The following is a 20,497-nucleotide window of genomic DNA, read 5'->3' on the forward strand; positions in this document are numbered from 1 at the left end:
GAAAGAGATCTTTTGGAATAAGCATACACAATGCATTGCTTGAACTACTGACTTGAGCTAATCATAGCCTCTTGGCTGTGCCATCTCTTCTACTTGCTAATGTCTTTCCATGTCTAATAACTAATGTCCCCAATGGTTGGCACATGCTCATCCATGTACAAATCACAGCATTGCCTATAAGCTTTCTAGAGGCTAGACTCAGCAGTCCCAGCAGCTCCTATATGCTGACAAGCGTATACTTCTTCCAGATTTTCTCTGTCACCAAGACATAGTATGGAAGCCATCGCCAAGTTTGATTTCAGTGCTTCTGGAGAGGATGAGTTGAGCTTCCAGGCTGGGGACATGCTGAAGGTAAGTGCAGCCCCAGGCTTGGCTAAACAGCATTTCTGAGAGTGCTGCCAGATCTTTCTATGTTCCCATTTGCCCTGGCAAAACAGATGAAGACAGCCGCCTATAAACTGGGATACAAATACAGGATACTCATCTCCCATAGGGCTCGCTATAGGTCAACCAACAATTCCCAGGTCACTTGAGTCTGTGTCCACTTCACTTGATTTTAGGTCTATAAATTATAGATTTAGTTGCCCTACAGTCCTCCAGTAGTCAGCAGGGAAGGATAAGTACCTTTGCTAGGGCAGAAGTCCAGATCTTCGGTAGACAGATTTTGAGGGTCCTGTCTGTTTTCATTGACTTATCTAGGTAGTCTAGGGTGACTATGTTTAGGATGACTATGTCTAAAGGCAGGCAGGATGCGTGTGGTCCAGAGAGATTGCTATCTTCCTTATTTCCAGCTCTTAAACTGTTTAAAAGATAGTTATCATGCATTATAGAACTTATATCAAACTTTTCACTGTAAGTAATTACTGTTAGTTGCTGCAGGGGTTTTGAGCAATTGCAAATAGAAGAGGAAAAGTCCATGGGGCAGTCTGTTACACACATCATGGAAGACTTTAAGAGGTCCTGGGCTAATAATATTATATACACACTTGCAGGAATTTAGCAGTGGAGGAATGGCAGAAGTAGAGTTGAACATATACAATGCAGAGCATGTGAGAGTCTCTTTAAAGTTGATTTGCATGTGTTATGGTAGAAGAGCTCTTGTTAACCCTACCAAAGTCTCACAGATGTCACATGCTGCTCCACCCTAGTTATTTATTCACTTCTCGGCCCTCAACATAGCTGTTCTGTTTCAGCTGAAAAAGTCTAATTCCTCTCTAAGGCCCTAACTCCTCCACTGTCTAAAGGGATGTTGTAAAACAATAGGATCTAAACCAGGATCTAAAAGTTGGCCAGGAAGCCTTCGCTACCTCCCTGTAAAGTCCCAGCTGTCCCAGTTAATAACCAGATATTGGATCTCAGCCTTGCCTCTTCCACCACCATGTTTCATTTTATTGGCTTTTTAGTTATTGAAGCTTAGACAAAGCTGATGGCATCCAGAATTCATTAAGATCAAATACCATTTTTTTCCAGAGAGCTATGAGAAGGTTCTGGAGGAATCGCTGCCCCTCTTCAGTGTAGATGTACACTCTCATTCCTAATTCTTCCTTAGGTCAAAAGTTGTCCCCACGTCCCTGCTGGCCCATGATCTTTACCTGATACCTTCTTCCTCAGGAGACTGTGGTTTTATCAAGTCCCTGGCTGGGGTGATGGTGTTGGCCAGACCACTTTTCTTTCTGTTCCTCAGTTTCCCTTCTCATCATAAGCTAGAGCTTCCTTTCAAAGTATGTTGGAAGCTGCTGATGAAAAGTGTCAAATAACACTACACATCAGTAATATTATTAGTTGTCACAGAGACTTCAGTACCAGAAAAGCCAGACTGCCTTTTACTTTAACATCCTTGATGTGAGCAAAATAACACCTTAGCCGTCCAAGCCATTGTAACAGTAAATTAGCCTGAGTAACATCTCTCTTCTGGCATACACACACATACATTCATATCTCTTCATGAGTCCCCTCCTGCTGCCTGCACAACCTGCTGGCTGTCTTTTCTGATTTATAAAGGAGATAAGATGAACAGTATTGATGTAGAGATTAGAAAACAGGAAACATGAGGCCCTCAACCAGCAGTGACAGGAGGAAATCCACCCTCTCAGCGCCTGCCTCCTGCCACATCCTTCTCTGAGAGGATGACGCACCTGCCAGCCCTGCACTAAGAACCAGCAGGTGGGTCGTTCTGGAAACCTTGCTGCCAACAGAGCAGGGCCTGAGTGTGAGCAGGGAGTAGCTATCATCCCCTTTGGTTAACCACAGCAGTGAAAAAGAGCCTTAATCCCAGCATCCAGGGGTGGGGGAAGCAGTGACTGTACAAGTAGGGAACTCCACAGGTTTCTATTCCCCAACCTTCCTGTATCCAAATGCATAAAAAAGGACTACGTGGCTGGCAAGGCAATGGAGAATTGGCCCCAGAGACAGTAACATCCTGTTGCCAACACTAAGAGTTTAGAATGTGCATTAGGCTCCCAAAAACATGAGATTGGCTTACAAAACAAGTATTATTATTGTTAACAATAGATTTTAAATTCTTTTATGCTTGCTTTCTCCTTTTAAAACTGTCATGGCTCATGCTTTCAGGCTCCTCTCCAAAACCAGAGAGAACAGAAACATGTTCTATTTCATAAAGCGGAATTCTGTCCCAGAAGTTGGAATGTCAAGCAAAACACCAAAGACCACAACATTTGCAGTAAAATCACAATGTGGTTTTATCCCTCTCCTCTCTCCTCTAGCTTAGGGCTGTATCAGAGGCCATCAGCCAGGGAGTAGAGAATTTGGGCAGTCCCTGGTCAGCACTGCAGTGCCTAAGGATCATTACGAGTCAACATTAGAGTGATCACACTTGAAGCCACTACAGTGTGGGCTGTGGACTGGCTTCCTGCTATCCTACAATCTCTTAAGTGTAATAGCGGCTTTAAAATACTTCTTGCCTCCTTCTTTTATCTACCTTGGCAAAGCTCAGGGCAGCTGAGGACTTAACGGACTAAATAATCTCTTGCAAAATGACATGTGAGAGCACATGGTAACATCTGTGCAGTCATAATGCACACACAGATACAGCTGTATATCCCTCTATACCCATACATGTCAGAGGAGTTTTCAGATTATAAATAAAATTAATTCAGATTATTTTTTTCCTCCCTTGTTTAACTGAGATGCTCCAGTACCAACTATTTAAAGCAGCACAGAGAACACCCTAGACCCTCTAAGTCCTTCAGAGCTGAATTTCTCCATTTCACAGGACATGCAGATGGCATCCCCAGCCACCTGGGCAGGCATTCAGATGAGGGGATAAGGTTAACAAGCAATCCCTCTAATTCTACTCGGTCTTCTTTATTGCTTTGTTTGCTCTGAAGTGATCATCAGCCACTAAATTTGCTGCATGGTGGGTGGGAAGTAGAGCGTATGTGGAGTTCTCATCTATTCCTACAAGAAATTCTAGGTTTGTGCCAGAAGCTTGGTTATTTCTGCCTTTCTCAGGAGACACATTCATTCCATCCATCTCTCCATTGCAGGTTTTGAGCTCCCAGGAAGAGTGGTACAAGGCTGAGCTCAGAAGTCAAGAGGGCTATGTTCCTAAGAACTTCATTGATTTTCACGTTCCCCCGTAAGTGTCAAAGAAACTGTGTGCACCACCATTGCACATTTCCACAGAGTGCTGTCAAGAGCATGTGTGCGTGCATGCACAAAGGAAGACATGACAGAGAAAGCACTGGTTATAATGTACTGCCATAATCCTATATGCAGTTCTACCAGCGCACCTTATTTCTACCCTGAAGCACCTTCTGTTCTTTCAGAGCTGAATGGTTCTCAATGCTCTCTATCACTCCCAAGTGACTCCTTTGTTACTGCTGCTCAGAGGGATGTCACTGGGATGTGGCAGGAACTGCATTTAGATCTCCTCGGACAGAAGGAGAATAGTCATGATGTGAAATCTTGGCAACGCAGACAGAGGCTGAGCACAAAAGGAAGAGCAAGAGATCTCTCTGAAAATGAATTAAAAAAATGTAATTCCACACACATCCCCCGACTCTTAACTACATTTCATTTTAACTCCCTGTTCCCACCCTGCCATCCGCATTCCACACACAACCCCCCGCCCCGGCAAAGGGTGTGCGAGTCTCTCTCGATACACTAGAGGTCAGTGCGATGCTACACGACATGTGACAGCTGGTGTTACTTGTGAAGCGACAGGCATGATAGACTAGACATGCCGCCCTGCTCCCACACACGTGCAGGCACACACGCACACACACACGCACACACACACACCCCCCTCCGCCTACTCCACGTTTCATAACTGCACACCCATAGATCCGTCAGAGGACAGGCATACTTTCATTTCTCTCTTCCCATTTAGTAGATGGCACTGCACCTTCAGAAAGGACTGACAGGTGTTTAAATGTATGTTAAATGTGCTGTCCAGCCCTGTGCCATCAATATGACAACGTATGGAATTTTTACAACCTTTTCCTTTCAGTTGGCAGAAATGCTCCCTGAAGCACCTCTAGTTGTCCTCTTTTGAAAAAGTGCTGCAGCATTTTAGGAGCGAAGAGGCAGAGCATGCACCAAGCCCAGTACCACTACCTGTAACACACCGGTGCCCTGAGCAGGCAAACCGGGAGTGTACAGGGATTTTGAGGGTACAAATAAACACCACTGTCCCCGTTGGAGGTGGCACTTACCAGCTGTTTTGGACATAAGTCAGCCTGCTTGGCTGAACTGAAGGACATTATTAGTTCGCTGTGCAAATATGGGCTTGTACTTTTGGGCCCCCGGGGGACAAGATCTCGCAGTCAGTTGTTCACTCTTTCACAGGGCTGTGGCATCATGGAGGAACACTAGCAGCTTCTTTTTTCACACATTTTTCTCATTATGCTTTCTCTGTGCAAGACCTGTGAAGAAATATTTCCACTTTTATGCGTTTCTAAGAGTAGCAGGTCTGCAATTTGAAGTAGTTCAGGCCAGATGCTAAAATCTGATGTAGGGAAGAAAGCTGTCTCCTATTTTTGATGGACCGTTTTTTCCCATCTTTCTCTTGTCAAGCAATCATTGAGACTGGTTATCAGTGCTGACTAAAGTCTGATTTCCCTTTGCTAATGATACATAGGTAAACTGTGATGACAGTAAGGAGAATTATAACGAAAATCAAAAGTGGAAATGACAGAGCTTATGAAACTATCAGTCCTTAATTTTAATGCAATGCAGGCAATTAAGCATTATGTAAAAGCAGAGGACTGTAGATTGTAGATCTTCTCAGCTGTGGAGTGAACACATATAAGTGTACATGATGATTTTTCTCTCTGTTGAAAAATTCCTATTGACACTGTATTATTTTACTATTTATGGTGACTTTCTTGTTATTTATCCAGTGCCTTATACTATTGTTTGTTATGCCTAGCTAAATTTACATAAGTGTGCTTATGTATTCTGTGTTTCTGCAAATTTTTGGTATTATAACTCTTGCAGGAACCAATTTATTAGTACTAAAACTTTCATGGCTTGCTTCTGCTAAAAATATATGTGTGTCCTTTGCAATATATCCATCACAGTCCAGTAATTTGCAATCAGTTTACCAAAGGCAATTTGATGTATATGTCCAAGAATTATGTGTGTATGTGTGTATATATATATACACATTCGTAATTTAAAATTTCTTTGACTAACACGTTACTGTACTGTGCCTATAATTACAGTTTCAGCTGAGTGTTGCTTCTTAGCAGGCAAAGTTTACATTGTTCTCTTTGCATCTACATGTTTTACTGCTCAAAGAATATGGTCTGCACCCATAAAACCCTGTACCTTAGCATGTACATGGCCACTGGGAGTAGTCTTGTGGGCTCCTCTGATCCTTTTGTTTTGTCTTTCCTCCACCCCGCTTATTCACATTCTCTCTACCCTCAACTTTTTTGTTCCTCACCTTAATTCACATTCCTTATTAACATCTCCATGATTTTTCCCACCTGACAGCTGGTTTGATGAGAGGATATCCCGCCATGAAGCAGAGAACATCCTCATGAGCAAAGGAGTTGGCTCCTTCATTGTTCGAGCCAGTCAGAACTCTCACGGTGACTTCTCCATCTCTGTCAGGTATCCGCTTCTCACAGCATTTTCCTGCTTCTTTTCCTGTTTAATGGCGTCCCTAGTCTCCTCTTGACAGGATTCCTAATGTGACATAGCCTCTTAGGAAATCTGCATGCTGCCAGTCACTGACAGTGCTGCTGTGTTGTGAATGAGAAAAAATTAGTCATCTGATTCCCAAATGTTTCCGCCTCTTTTCAAGTGACACAGTGAATGCCCCCTTCCAAAGCTGCATCCCCTGGAGACCTGCCTCTCTGAAAGAGCTCCAGCAAAGCAGAGTGGTACATGGGATGTCTCCCACAGTGCAAATCATGTGCCTTCCATTTGTTTTAATTCCCTGACAGCTCTGATTACCGAATCCAAGAATTCCACTACTACCCATTAAGAGATGAGTATTAGATTGTTAACTTACTTTCCACAGGCCACTAAACAGCCATTGGACAGGAATGGCTTTTAGTTGCTTGCAGTCCAGCTGCATTTCAGCAACTTATTATAGCCCAGCCCTTCTCAGAGCATTTGCTTCGAAGTACAGCTCTTAAATGATGGTTGGTTTCCCAATTTTCAGTCAAACAATTGATAACCAGTTTTAAATTAGAGTAGTGGTTAGCAATGTCTCTTCCAAGCAGTGTGCACTTTCTGATTCAGGAAGCTCAAAAAGTATCTGGGAGGAATGCAGGAAAACATTCTGGTTACATCTACACCAACAAACACCAATAAACTAAGTACAGTCAGGCTCTTTCTCTGGCCCTGAGGTCAAGCAGTGTGGCAGAGCTCAGACCCGTATGGCTAAACCCTCTTTACCCCACAGAACGGAACAGCTGTATTCAAGCAGTTCACTGCGAACAGTTCCTGGTTCACTCTGTCTCCCTAACCATGGCCCAGCACTATCTAGGGCAGAGCTTCTTGATTTAGACCAAAACCATACTAACACTTTAACAGCTTGTGTGACTGTAGCACTCCAGGATAGCACGCAGTCCCTGTTCAGTTTATTAGTGCAGATATAGTCTCTGAGTGTTTTAAGTTCCTGGAGTTGCACAGAGCAAGGAGGTGGGTACCAAAACCAGATCACATCTGGTGCAAAGAGGAATTGTCCAAATTGGACAAGAGGTAAGAGGAGGGGAGTTGCAAGGTGGAAACAGGGTTCCACCTGTTTGAGAGTTTGAGACTGTTAATTTGGCTTGCAACAGCAACTAATAATTACTACTTTTTTTTTTTCTTTTGAGTAGGGAAAATGACCAGTAGTAATGATATTACACTAGATATTATACAATTATAAAACTCAGTGTATGGCTTCATGTGACTATGTCTGCATGTAGTGGTGATGCCTGTGGTGTGAAAAGGTATAATACATCTCTTATAGTCAATGTAGAGAGGATGTTAACAGGAACCTGCAGAGGCTAGTGGGTGGACTACCACTGCACTTTTGTCTCCTGTACAAAGTATGGAATAAAGCTATTAGCTATTTGTGGCCCTGAAAGCTCCTCTGTCCTTTATTTTAAAGGAGAGGCATTAAAACCCTTTGCTTTGTTCTGATAGTGCTTTGTGACTGGGCCACCCTGCGGCACTCCATGTTTGTAAGTGGATGAGTCTTTTGAAATACAGAGCCACATCTAGGTCCAGTACACATAAGGACTGCCATTACTTTACTTTCCAGAAGTCTAGATTTGGCCAAGAAAGAAGCTTTGATACCCTTCTGGAAAAGACTTTTTCAAAAAAGATAAAATTACAATCTGGTTGATGATCTCTTACTTTTCCAATTGGACCCAGGCACGAAGATGATGTGCAACACTTCAAAGTGATGAGGGATTCAAAGGGTAACTATTACTTGTGGACAGAGAAATTCCACTCGCTAAACAAGCTGGTGGACTACTACAAGACAACTTCCATCTCCAGGCAGAAGCAGATCTTCCTGAGGGACAACAGCCAAGAAGAAAAGGTAAACACAAGCTATCCTTAGGAGTTGCTCAGTAAGAAACCTTTCTGTGGGAGGAATCAGCCCATGAGAATGTCTCACAGTGGTGGGGGGAGACTCTGTCCTTGGAAAGCCAGTCACATCACTACACTGGTGGGTCCTGCAACATAGATTTTCAGTGGTATGTACAGTTATATAACTGAGCAGAATTTTCTGATTCTGTTTTGGATAGCAATAGGCAGTGCTGAAAATCTGCATAGAGGTGCTTTACTAAAGCTGCACTAAGGCCCCAGAGCTGAAATTCTAAGATGCCTTACACATCTAAGGGAAGAAGGACCTACCTTATTGAAATGCCTAGATTTCATAAGGGCAGGTACACAGCTGACTGGCAGGTCATGTCTGAGATGAATTTGAGTCTGCTTTCCTAGTGTCCTTGGACGCACCCAGAGTGCAGCTGTTATTGCAGTTGAAAGTTTGTCTGCTCAAAAGAATCGTCAATCTTCTGTTACTGAGTGAACACAGTAAGGAGTGTGGAAGAACCAAGGACAGAATCTGGAGCACTGGCTGCTAGGAACTGAAAAGTACTGCTGAGAAGAACATAGCAGATATGGGGGCAAGCTGTAGTAGATGTTTGAGAAGGCAGGGAAATCCCAGTCCAATGAACTCCTGGTTTTGTGCCAGAAGAACAAGCAATAACATAGCAGAGACTGCTATGCATTGCACACACAGTGCTGGAAGTGAACGTGCCTGCCCACTGCAGTAACCAAAGTCCTGCTTTATTGGGAAATGGATGCTGGTATTAAATTACCAGGATGTGCAGGTAGAGGCAAGGCAGAAAGTATGTGACTTGCTCACTGCAGCAGTAAAGTTTTGTAGGCTGCATGCGGGTCATTCTTACTGGTTCCAAAAGAGAGATGATATCTTTTTCAGTCTGAAGAAGGGGCTTGTGTTATTGTCTCCTTCTAGACCACCTACACGCAGAGCTTTAAAAATGCATTAGCAAGGCATAAAATAGAGGCTATGGGACCTATACGAGATCACAGTGAAGAATTGCCTGGGGAAGGAGAAAGGAAGAGTGTATGCGTGTGTTTCAGTAAAACAACCTGTTTGGGCTGACTGTGAGCAGGAAGGGGAAGAGAAGAGCATTTGTTCTAAGATGCAGACAGGCAAATGAAAGAACAAGAGTAAAGTTTGCTTTGGCAAATGCTCTATACATTTGTTATGGTGATGGACTCAGCAGGTTATGTTTAGTACTTATCACAGTGGGTTTTCTGTTCACAATTCAAATTTCTAGATGCTACGGCCATATGATAAAATGATAGTAATATACAGCTTTCAGTGCAGAGACAAATGAAGTCTAAAGGCAGTCTTTCCAAAAAGAGCTTGGATCCTGTGCCAGTCCTCACATCAGTGGCCACATTTTCAGCCCAGCAACCTCCCATTACTTCCCACTGATCAGATGGGGAATGGTTATGACAAAGATCTAAAATATGAGATTCCTGATTTGTCCTTCTGTTCAGAGGGGCAGGATCTTTCCTTTGGAAGAGCCTCCAAGGTAGAGGGTGGTGGTAGTGATCAGTGTGCAACAATTGCTAAGCTTCAGTCAAGGATGTGGTGGGAAGCAAAACCTGACCTCACTTCTGTGACCTTTCTTCCATCAGGAGAGGCGTGGTGGGAGCCTGGAACGGATGGGCCGGGACGGATTCCACCTGGGTGGAGCAGCTGGAGAAGATCATTCTTCTATATCCAAGAGATATGTAGAGCATCCTATCCCCACACTGCAGCAGCAACAGGTACTACCAGGAACGAGGGGGTGGTACACCAAGTCCAGGCACATGAAACATTGGTCTTAATTGCTTGGTAGTGAGTGAACAGTCACGATCAAAAATCTGCCACCCTAAACCTTTAGGAAGCAAAGTCAGTTAGGTCTTCATACGGAAGTAGCAGCAATGATGGTGTCAGCTTGGGGAGCTTTCTTGACGTGTAATAAATATGTGGGCTTTTATTTAGTTCTGTGACCCATGACTGATTGATAAACCAGCAAAAAATAGAAGTCAGTGTACAGTGGCCCTTTTACTGGGAACCTGGGAGTACTCCTAGGGAGTTTTTGGGACTGGAAAAACTGGAAAACAAGGAATAGTGCCATGTTCTTGCTTTGTTTAGGAAAGGACATAAAGTATCATCCAGTAAGAGTGCAGAAAAACACTCACAAATCTTGCACACACAGATACATGGTTTCAGGAACTTGTCTTCAGTCTGTAGGACAAATTAAACCTTGCTGTCTGTTTCTTTTTTCTGAGTTATGCTGCTGACATTCAGCACCACAAAACACATCCCAGGGATGAGAAATGACTATGGTAACCCTAGGAGGGTTTGGTTTCCTTCAGAACATTCCTCTGTCCCCTCCCTTATTCTGGGCCCTCTCTGCATTCTTTCATCATGTTGTATCCCTGATGTGTTAAGTTTCTTTACTCCTTTGCTTACATAAGAATGGAGAGGACAACAGCAGTACCTGGTGCTGTCTTCAAAGTTCTTCTTGATTTATTTTGAGGGAAATAGTTTTCCTGAGGTTGGCTCATGTCTCTAGATAGAGACAGTATAGCATCATCCAAGGAGAGGACTTGTCCTACTGAAGGGAAGAAATCTAAAACCATGTCCCTCAACTCATGAGAGCTCCCATGTAGCAAGGCCAGGGACAATTGTGAAATGGCTGTTCTCTCAACAGACAAGCAGTGTTGCCTGTCAGGGGACTGCTGATGGAATAGTACAGCTTCTGACAAAGCTGAGGGCCTGCACTCTAGAGCACAGTCTATGCGTGGATCACATTTGATACAGAGCAGAAACACTCATAGGAGTGAAGCATCCATGTAGTAAGTCTTGCAGCTGCAAAGCCAGATTGAGTTCACTCAGTTTCTGGCAGCAACACGTGAGGTACAAATTATGCTCCAGTCTCTGGCAGCCTCATCAACCTCTAAGGCTGATAAAGGCACAAGTGAGACCAAGGGAGGTTTTGGGAGAATGGTTGCAAGAAAGGAAGCAGTAAGAGGGAGAGGATGAAAACTGTTTACAAGCACAAGCTGTTGTTCTTCCTCACCTCTGTTGACACAGCTGATCAGACCCTGTGTCACTGAAGCACTGCTGCAACCTGAGCTAACATGATAACAGATTCTGTCACATTGTTATAATAAAAAATCCTTAGTGCATGCACTAAGGGCCTGAAGGGATGAAGACACTCAGCACTTCTCAGCTGTGCAGATAAAAGAGAACTTGCTCCCTAGATGTTGCCTACTTCCTCTGTCTGTCTGGGTTGATTTGTGTTGATATGACTTCAGATGTGTGCTCATATGGCTTCTTTTCTTTTAATCTGGTTGGGTATCTTTCTTCTTTGGTTAACTGAGCTACTGGATTCTCAGGCTTGCTCCCTGCCCCTTACAGCATGGCGCAGCCCAAGAAAAAGTAGTGAGATCTCAGATATACAGTCAGCTGCATCAGCGTTGCTGCCATTCCACTAGCACATGGGATAGAGGAAGAGCAAGGAGTGGGCAGGACTCAGGCATAATAACTCCAGATTGGCAAAAGTCCCCTTGGCAAGCATGGCTTTTCACGTATCAGTTAGAACAGCTTTAAATTTTCCCCAAAAGTTCCAGAGGCCAAAAGAGGCCCTCTTTGACCATTTTTCCCTGCAGCTGTGGAACACAGCTGAGGACAGTCAACTTTCAACTTCTAAGAAGAAAAATCCAAAATAGAGCAATATGTAAGATGACTTCTTCCATGAAGGGCATTGCTTGCAGGACTGCAGCACAGGGACTGTATTGGAAGCAGACATCTAAGATTATTGACTTTGAGGGTTGGACCCTGATGCCCTAGCCACCAATGACTCTTAAAGCCCCTCATTTATACGTCACAGCATATACATGAATTTTCTCTTGCTGTCTTCTTTTTAGGATAGATATAGTGGGAGTCTGGATAGGAAAGATGGGCTGCATGGACTAAGGGATCACGGACAAGGAAGTGCAGCAGCTGTGCAACGGAGACACACAGACCCGCTGCACCAGCAGACACCGGTAGGTGATATACCTGGAAGGCCCCATCTGCCCAACTAAAAGGATCCCTTAGCAATGGCCAAGCAGGCTGGGCAATGTCACCTGCACAGAGGTTGCATGAGGAATAGTGTATTAAGCCTGTTGGAACATATCTTAGAAGATGTTTCTGAGTCTCAGCACTCTATCCCAGCCACTTGAATCTGATTCTGGGGCTCTCTGAGGACTACAGTGCTATATGAGTGTAGTTCTAGAATTGCTCTCAAGGCCAGCCTTAGTTAAGATGCAGAATTAGTAGAAGAGGGAACTTAGCATGAGTTCAGCAAAATAGGCATCTGGGATGTTGTGAATGATCCCAAGCTCACCATCGGTTGGGATCAAGCATGGGTCCAGTCCAGCACAAGACATTTCTGAAAACCTAATTAGCTTTCCTAGAAGGACTTCATGTCCACTGATGCAAGAGACTATCAAGTATCTTTGCCACCACAGCAAGGCCTTCCTAAGCACAGTAGCTAGACGTACAGTACTCTCTTTAAGTCCTATGGAGAGTTGCCTCATGATACCTGCCATGCTACAGTGCTCCTTCTGTCTTGCAATGTACTTGTACTTCCACTTTTTGCTTCAGTTCTGAGAAGACCTGTCATCACTCAGTTCTACTTGTCTGCACCTGGCACATCCTCTTGGACATACTATGCCATCGAAGTGGGACTCACCTACCTGTCACCCATATCTGTCAGAGCCTTCTAGCACAGTGGATGTGGGCATGATTCAGATATGTCTCTGCAGACACCTCAGACTGCTCCCCTACCTGAATCCATACCTGGCAGTTGACCTTAAGTAACCACCTGCTCTGCAAATTCCCACTATGTGAATGCCTGCAGAGAGCATGATGTCTTTCTCTGCCTCAGCCCATGATTCCACTGCCAATTCCAAAGTATTTCTCAATCAGCTCCTAGGAGTGTCACCTAAGGCACACTTCTCTTCCTTGAGGAAATGTACAGCTTAGCCAAGAACAACTACAGAACCTAGATCCAAGGAGAGAACAGAAGGACAGCAGACCCTTCTCAAGTGTGAGAGAAAGAGGACAAATTGAATTAGGAAATTTGGAACAAATTGAGAAACAGGGACATGACTTCTTTTGGCAAAAGTCCCAAATCTATATTATAATGCAGCTCAAAATACAATGGCTTTTTGTCCCTCAGAGTCTGTGGCAATGAGGGCACAACATGCCCTTGCCTGCCACGCCCCATCAGTGATTTAGAAGCCACAAATCCAATTATAAGAAGGTCTATATCTTCAGCCAAATAACTAGAAGCCGTGTCTAAGCAGGGCCCTGGCTAGAAGATTTAGCAAAAGTTAGTCTGCGTTCAAACATCTGTGCCTGCAAAATGTACCTCCTAAATTGTCCATGCCCCGTGGTGTGGGTGGCAAAAATCTCCCAGAAAAGCAGCCCATACTGTGTCCTTTAAAATCTGATTTCTGGTCAAAATGGGAGATTGACTGCAAAGTCTCTTACGATGAAGTTCTCATAAGAAAAAAATCTGACCATAGTTCTCATTAAAGTACAAACCCAAAATTAACTGATACACCCAACAGTTCCTCAATCCTTTTGACCTCAGAGGACTGACCTTGGGGAGAGTCCAAAGAAGGTTTAAGACCCTCCCTTATGCCCCAGAAGTGCCTGAAAGAGCAAGCATCGTTCCTTACAATGTTCACAAGACTTGCCTGCGTGCTGGCTCTTTTGACGTATCCCTCATAGTCTTCTGCTGGCCAAGGACATATTTCTATATCTGTACCAGCACCAGTTCACCTCCCTAGAGCCATTTGCTTATAGTGCACAGCCCAGCACAACTCAGGCAGGGCCGTTCTCTGTGCTCCCATAACTGGCTTCAAACATGGCTACTACGGCTTATCTTACAGGGCGGAGGAGACAGAGCCACATGAATACCATTTCTCAAGGACCTGCTCTCAGTCTGACTTTTCACCTTATGGTACAAATACCCATGAATATACTGGGATTGCTGAGAATCCAAGCACCTTCCCTTGGGTGTCCCAGTAAATTGGTCCCTCCTTTCTGGCATCTTGGCTGCTTCCTGGTTTAATTGCAAGATGGTCTCAATTTCAGCATTGTTTGTCCTCTCTTAGTGAACACATGTACTGGGGCATAAGAGGGGTGACAGGAGGATAATCTTTAAGAGTTCTGGCTCATTGTTTCCTGCCTGTCTCTATCTCCTTTCCAGCGAACACTATGGGTCCGTGCCTTGTACGACTTTGATGCTGTGGAGCATGACGAGCTGGGCTTCCGCAGTGGAGACATCTTAGAGGTCCTGGACAGCTCCAACCCATCATGGTGGAAAGGACGTCTGCGTGGGGAACTGGGTCTCTTCCCTGCCAACTACGTCACACCAGTGGCCCTGTGAGGGCACAGTATGCCCCAGAGGGCCAATGGAGCTGCTCTTCTGACACGACAGGGACAGAGAAGGAGTGCATCTTCTCTTGCCCCCGGGACGTACAGTGTTTTGGGTTTTGTCTTAATTTATCAGCAATTTGATCTTTTGAACTGTTAGTATGAAAGAGAACCCTTTGAAGAGGACAGGAATTTTTTCCCTTATTTTTCACATCCATGAAGGGGAGGGACCAAAAATCTTGGACTGTTCATTGAGACCTTGCTGGATCTTCCCTTCCCTTCTTTGGCTAAGTATTGATAACTTCATGCAATTAGGTTTGTTCTGTGGAAATGCACCTCAGACAAGTCAGGCTTCAGTATTCAGGTAGCTCCACCCCTTCCTTTTGGATCTGGTAGCAAGATCTCATAGTCTCTCTTCAGGCTCCATTTCAGCTTTCTTTTAGAGGCAGGAGGAATACCCAGGTGAAGTAAACAATCATTTGTAATCAAATTAATCCTTCAGGTAGGGAAGGAAAGTGAGGGGGTCTTAGGTTGAGGTACAAGGCAACTTTGACTTTTCTGAATAGTTTCTGGCTTACCCCTCTAATACTTTCTGTGGGTATGGACTGTATGGATATACTAGATGAGGGAAAGGACCCTGTTAGCTTTTGTACAAAAAAACCACTAGTGAAGGTATGGAAGGTTGAGAAGCTACTTTCTTGGCTGCTTCTGATAGTCCTACTCTTCTTTCTGCACCCCATAACAACAACTTGTCCCATTTTCAAGCTACTCTCTGAGGTACCTACACTTGTGTTAGACATCCTGGTTGGAGTAGGTCAGGCTTTTCAGCTAAACTAGTATCTACTGGATCTGATAACAATGAATATCCCTCACTAGTTCCTTTTGTAAAACTGCATTGGGGAGGGGTTGGAGACAAGGGTTTTTTCTGGTTTGGTGGCAGAGGTTGGGTGTTCAGGATCACTGTGTACACAACTCTGACTTGCTAGTGGGATGTCTCATCCAACAGGTTAAGCTGTTACTTTACAGTATGCAGAGAATAAAGTTATGGCCATCAAATAATCTGTTCTCTGTTCCAGTTTCTTTTGGATGAAATAAGATAAATGAATAGGTTTTCAAATCACTGCTGAGGGAATGCCCAGATGTGATACAAATATACTGCAAATGCACATTAAAAATGATCCAAACCCTGTGAAGGAGACACTGCTGCATAACCACTGCTCAGGCAAACTGATATTAAACAAGCTGCCTGAATTTTTCACATGTGGGAAGTCAGCAAGGAAGTGATGATTTATCATTCTTGGGAAAGAAAGAAAAGGCAAGTGAAAAATTCTAAAAACAAATCAGACCCAGCAAGAAAGTTGTGCTTATCTTTTGTTAGTCCCAGTAGGAGAAAAATAAGCCAAGAAATAGGTTCTTGGTAAAGTCTAATTCAATGTAGCTGGCCTAAATAAAGCTGCCAGCTAGACAGTATTAGCAGAAAGAACCCATTGTCAAATTTTTGAGGGAACTCCACCAAAAACATATTATTAATGGTTGAGGTAAAATGAGAATAACAAGGCATATAAGTTCTAAATAAAATAGAAAACTTTGAAGGACACATGAAGAGTTTATCTCCATTGGCTACCAGGGTGGTTCAGGAAATGGAAAGATACCATATGACTGCCTTGGCCCTGTTCTGTTTCAGTAGCTCTGTCCTGGGCCTTTAGCATCTTCTTTTGAAGTGAAGTCCATGAGGTTTCTTTTGGAACAAGCTACCTTATTATTGGGTTGGTGTGAGGGTATTACCTCAGTAACTCAACAGTTTGAAGGGCGTTTTGTTGTGATTCGCTCTTTTTTAACTTTTTTTCTTTTTGCTAAGTTAGTATCAAATTTGAAAGAGAGAGGGTTAATATTCAGTGAGAGAAGATTAAGACCAAGGGAAGATGGAAGTAAAGAAACCAAAGACCAGCAAAGGCAGAGGAGGGATATGAATGATGAATCTTTCATATTCAGGTCTGACTGAAACAGAAGAAATGGTATGTTCACTTTTATTCCCACCATGCCAAATCACCTTTCAATTAATTATTTTTTGATTAGTTACTTTTAAAATTAGAAGCAATGTCTCTTTTTCCTTTCCTCAGCACTATAAAGACCCTCTTGGTAGTGAAGATGTAGTTGCACACAATTAATTGAAGATAATGCACTTAGCTATTCACACATTTGAAACCCCTTTACAGAAATTAACTAATTAAGCAAGTCTAAGTAGTACATTGTAAGTACCCCCATGTTAACTCATGATTCGTTTGAGGAAGAGGTAAATTTTCACATGATTTTTTTAATTGATGTTTAAGGAATTAATACTTAAGGTAATTAGCATTAAAGGACTGCATGCTAATTATGGACAACATACCAGAAACAGGGTAAAATAATGATTTCCCATTATGAGCAGCACCTAATTACACCCAAATTACTAGGAGGCAAAGGTATCACGGCTTCTGTGATAACTATACTAGTGCCATGTTCTGCATGTTCTGCTGGCCAAGCTTTGGTCTGCAAGACCCCATCTCATTTGCCTCTGATATTGTCCTTCCCTGCTCCCCAGAATAGAGGCAGTGCTACCTGCCATTACTCTACATGCCAGCAGCTGGGAGGCACAGGCATCAGACTGCATTTTTGTACGCTCCCAATGTAGAAGTTGTTTTCCTCTCAGCAAAACAACAGCACAGAGAAGAACAGTGGCCCTTCCCAAGTCAGTGGAGTCTCTGGTACAAGGAGAGCCGTGGGCAAAGAGGGGAGTTTTGCTGCGGTAGAAGGTGCTGTAGCCACAGGATGGAGGCATTTTCCATGCCCCATGCCATTTTCTGCTATAGTCTGCCCATGAAATGATACCTCCCATAGATCAGGTCACTTAAGGAAAGAGGGAGAAAGGCGCTCCTCTTCTCTACCCATATATTCTGCTAACTTTCCTGCTCCTCCTTCCAACAGGTTTTAATTGTAACACAATCCTTGCTAATATTCTGATGCTTCACTTAAACCTGTGCTGTGAAAACCTCAAATTCTATTGCCCATACAAGAGGCATGTGTTAGCAATGTAGGACAGGAGCCTTAAGATGACACTGAGTTTACCTGACATTTGTCAATGTTTTGTAAAGAACCGACGCTCCAGAACATATCCTGAGAGAGCCCGCTGTGAAACCAAAATGGGAAGGAATAAAGAGGAACCCAGAGAAGTATTTTGTTTGGTATTTTTCTTAGGCAAGAAAGACAGTTCATGAGAAAAGAGATTGTAAACAGAGATAAAAGTAAGAAAAGTATGTGGGAAGGCAAACATTTTTATAACAAATCAAAACGAGGAAGATGGACTTGCACATGGAAAAATAAGTTTGATGAGCACAGCTGACCTGTGCTTTCTCCTGTCTGAATGAACTTTTCACCTACATTCTGCTGCACATCCATATTTTGGTTATAAATGTCTCTGTGATTAATAAGGCTGAGCGAAAAACAGTAAATGGAAATCTCCTTTCATGTGAAAGCTGTCCAGGTGGTTTTCTGTGCCACAGAATAGAGATCTCTGCCTTGGTGTACATGCTTACTGTAACAGCTGCACTCAGTGGATACGCTGCAGAAACAATGGGAATGTGGCTGGTTCCCATGTGACTGCTGGCAGCATAAGAGCAGCAGGAAGACAATCCTCAGAGCTGCCAAAAAGTCAGCACCTGATCAGGCTGTTAGGCAAGTCCCCCTGTACCAGTAATACAACAAGTTCCTGGGTGGTTGTTGTTGTTTTTTAAATTGAAAGTAGTTCTCCATTTCAATTGGCTGTACAGGAAATTCGGAGCTTTTCACAAGTCACCTGTTCATCATCTTTTCTATTCAGTAGCACCTCTCATCCTTCCTCCCAAAAGGTATCCTGATGCTGCAGGCTCTCGGAAGGCCATTTTGCTTTCAGCCCTTCTGGAGATCAGCCAAGGATGGCAGAAGCAAAAGATCCAGCAGCCAGGACCATGTGGTCAGGAGAAATGAGCCTTGAACAGTGATTCGGTATCAGCTGTGACATTTTGCACTGCAGGAGCAATGCCCCAGCAGCTGTAGTCCAGCAGTGAGGTAAGCTCTACGCTGAGTGGGAAGTGGTAGGTCTTTAATTACACCAATGTCACGTCACAGGGACAAGGACGTCTGGTGAGACAGAGATGTGGCTGGGCTCGGGCTGTCCTCAGACTCTTGCTCCGCTTCCGCAGGTCTCTCTTAAGGAGCCTAGGTTGCACCAGACTAGGCGTGAGAAGTATTTGGCAATGCTGTTCCTTCCGATGCTGCCCACCCCTGCCCAGTGCATCCAAGAGCCTCCTTGCACCTCTCTGCAGCTGCAGCCCATCACCTCGCTGTCCCTGGACACAACCAAAAAGCCCATCACCCAGCTTTTGCCTCTGCTGATATAAGAAAGTCCTCTGCAGACATCTCGTTTCAAATACTTATTCAAAGCCGCTTTTAAATGAAACCCTATAGAGATCAGTCGAAACCATTAGTGTTCCCTAGATGATCCAGGCAGTAACATCTACTGGTTAAAACATGCACATTGAGTAAAGAGCTTCTGACACCCAGCCACTCCTTGCTGCTGAAAGCTTTGCATTTCAGTGGTGAAGCATGAACTGAGCGTATGATAATGCCTTTAATAGCACTGAGGAAGAGGACAGAGCACTGCCAATTTCTCCAATTTTTAGAGGCAGCTTTCATGTGACACAATTCAGGAGCCTTAATTTGCATCTAATGCAAAAGAAGTTTCTTACATAAGCAGAACTGACAGTAGAAAACAGCTGAGACTTATCTGCGAGCTACAGGACAGCAGGGGAACAGGCAAGTGAGTAGGAAAAGTTCACTGACCTTTATGCAGAGGGAAAATTCAAAGTACATTGTCTGCTGTCATTGTGCAAGTGAGAGTCGCCTGGCAGATGTCCAGCCTGCTAACATGAAAATGCAAAATTTCACAAATGGCAGGCGTGCAGGGATCCTTGTAGACATGCAGAAATAAAACTACCTCCAGCAACAAAGGGAGGAAGAAGAAACAAATAAATTAAAAGCTCTCGAGATATCATGCAGCTTCTCCCCTCTAGTCCAAGCAGGCTCATTTCCACCAGGATTTATGAGATATATAACCATGGCAAGTTTGTTTGTCACAAATAAAAATGAGAGCAAATCTGTGGGAAAAAATATGCTGTTTAGGACATGAGTCTACTACTGTGCACTTAAAGCTATAAAATGGTAACAGGGTCCTGATATCATGACTGAAGTTCAATTCCCTGTTTAAGAGGTGCTTCTGGGAAACCATTCGGTGATATCCAGCCACAGATAAAGAAAAGAAGAAGGAAAAAAAAAACCAAGTACCTTCTCTGCTGATCTAAGTCATTTGCATTGTATCTTTTATGTCTGTGCTGTACGGAGTGTGTATAGCTCAAACCATAACTTCCTTGTGATACTGGCCAGTCCCTCTCCCTTGTCAAATTCAACGGCACTACTGCAGCACCAACAGATAATAACAAACAGCAGGAACCAGTCCGTGGCGACCCTCCTCATGACTGAACGTTTTCTACAAGGTGCCACACACCAAAAGTTTGGTTGCAAAATGCTGAATTATAAGTAGACTGCATCAACCTGTTTTTTATTTGGTCTCATCAACACTGGGGGGGGTGGGGTGGGGAGAGGGGAGGGAATCAACTGCAACTTTGCTACCAGCACTAAGGGATTGGGGAACTGCCCTTTGCTCTGCCCCTTCTGGAGCCATTTTCATCAGAGCCGAACACATGTGTATGACCAACAGCTCATTCTGAATTAGCAGCTTTTTACACTCACTTGGCAGAGGTGTGAAAAAGAGAGTTATGTAGCAGCAGAGATTCAGCTCTCTGTAGTTGCTTATCTGTATGTCTGAACTTGTCGTGGTGATAGCAGCTATTTATCTGTTAATGGATGAAGATGGTCTGCTAATAACAATGGCCATGATTTCACGCAGGTGAGTCAATCTGACAGCTCACTGCCACCCTGCAGAAAATGATCCACTTGTTTTTTGCCGTGTTAATCAGTTGAGTCAGCTCACCA

The 20,497-nt window shown here is 43.8% G+C and overlaps 1 protein-coding gene across 1 annotated transcript; it reads left to right on the top strand.

The window, feature by feature from the left end:
- The first annotated feature begins 273 nt into the window (after positions 1-273).
- Positions 274-14,444, top strand: GRAP2 (GRB2-related adaptor protein 2). Its single transcript, XM_010284478.1, has 7 exons — positions 274-351; positions 3,507-3,598; positions 5,962-6,081; positions 7,840-8,008; positions 9,646-9,777; positions 11,929-12,048; positions 14,265-14,444. The coding sequence occupies exons 1-7, from the start codon at positions 274-276 to the stop codon at positions 14,442-14,444; spliced, it is 891 nt and encodes a 296-aa protein (XP_010282780.1).
- The last annotated feature ends 6,053 nt before the right edge of the window (positions 14,445-20,497 follow it).

The sequence above is a fragment of the Phaethon lepturus genome, unplaced genomic scaffold (assembly GCF_000687285.1).
Source record: "Phaethon lepturus isolate BGI_N335 unplaced genomic scaffold, ASM68728v1 scaffold10083, whole genome shotgun sequence".
Taxonomy (NCBI): Eukaryota; Metazoa; Chordata; class Aves; order Phaethontiformes; family Phaethontidae; genus Phaethon; species Phaethon lepturus.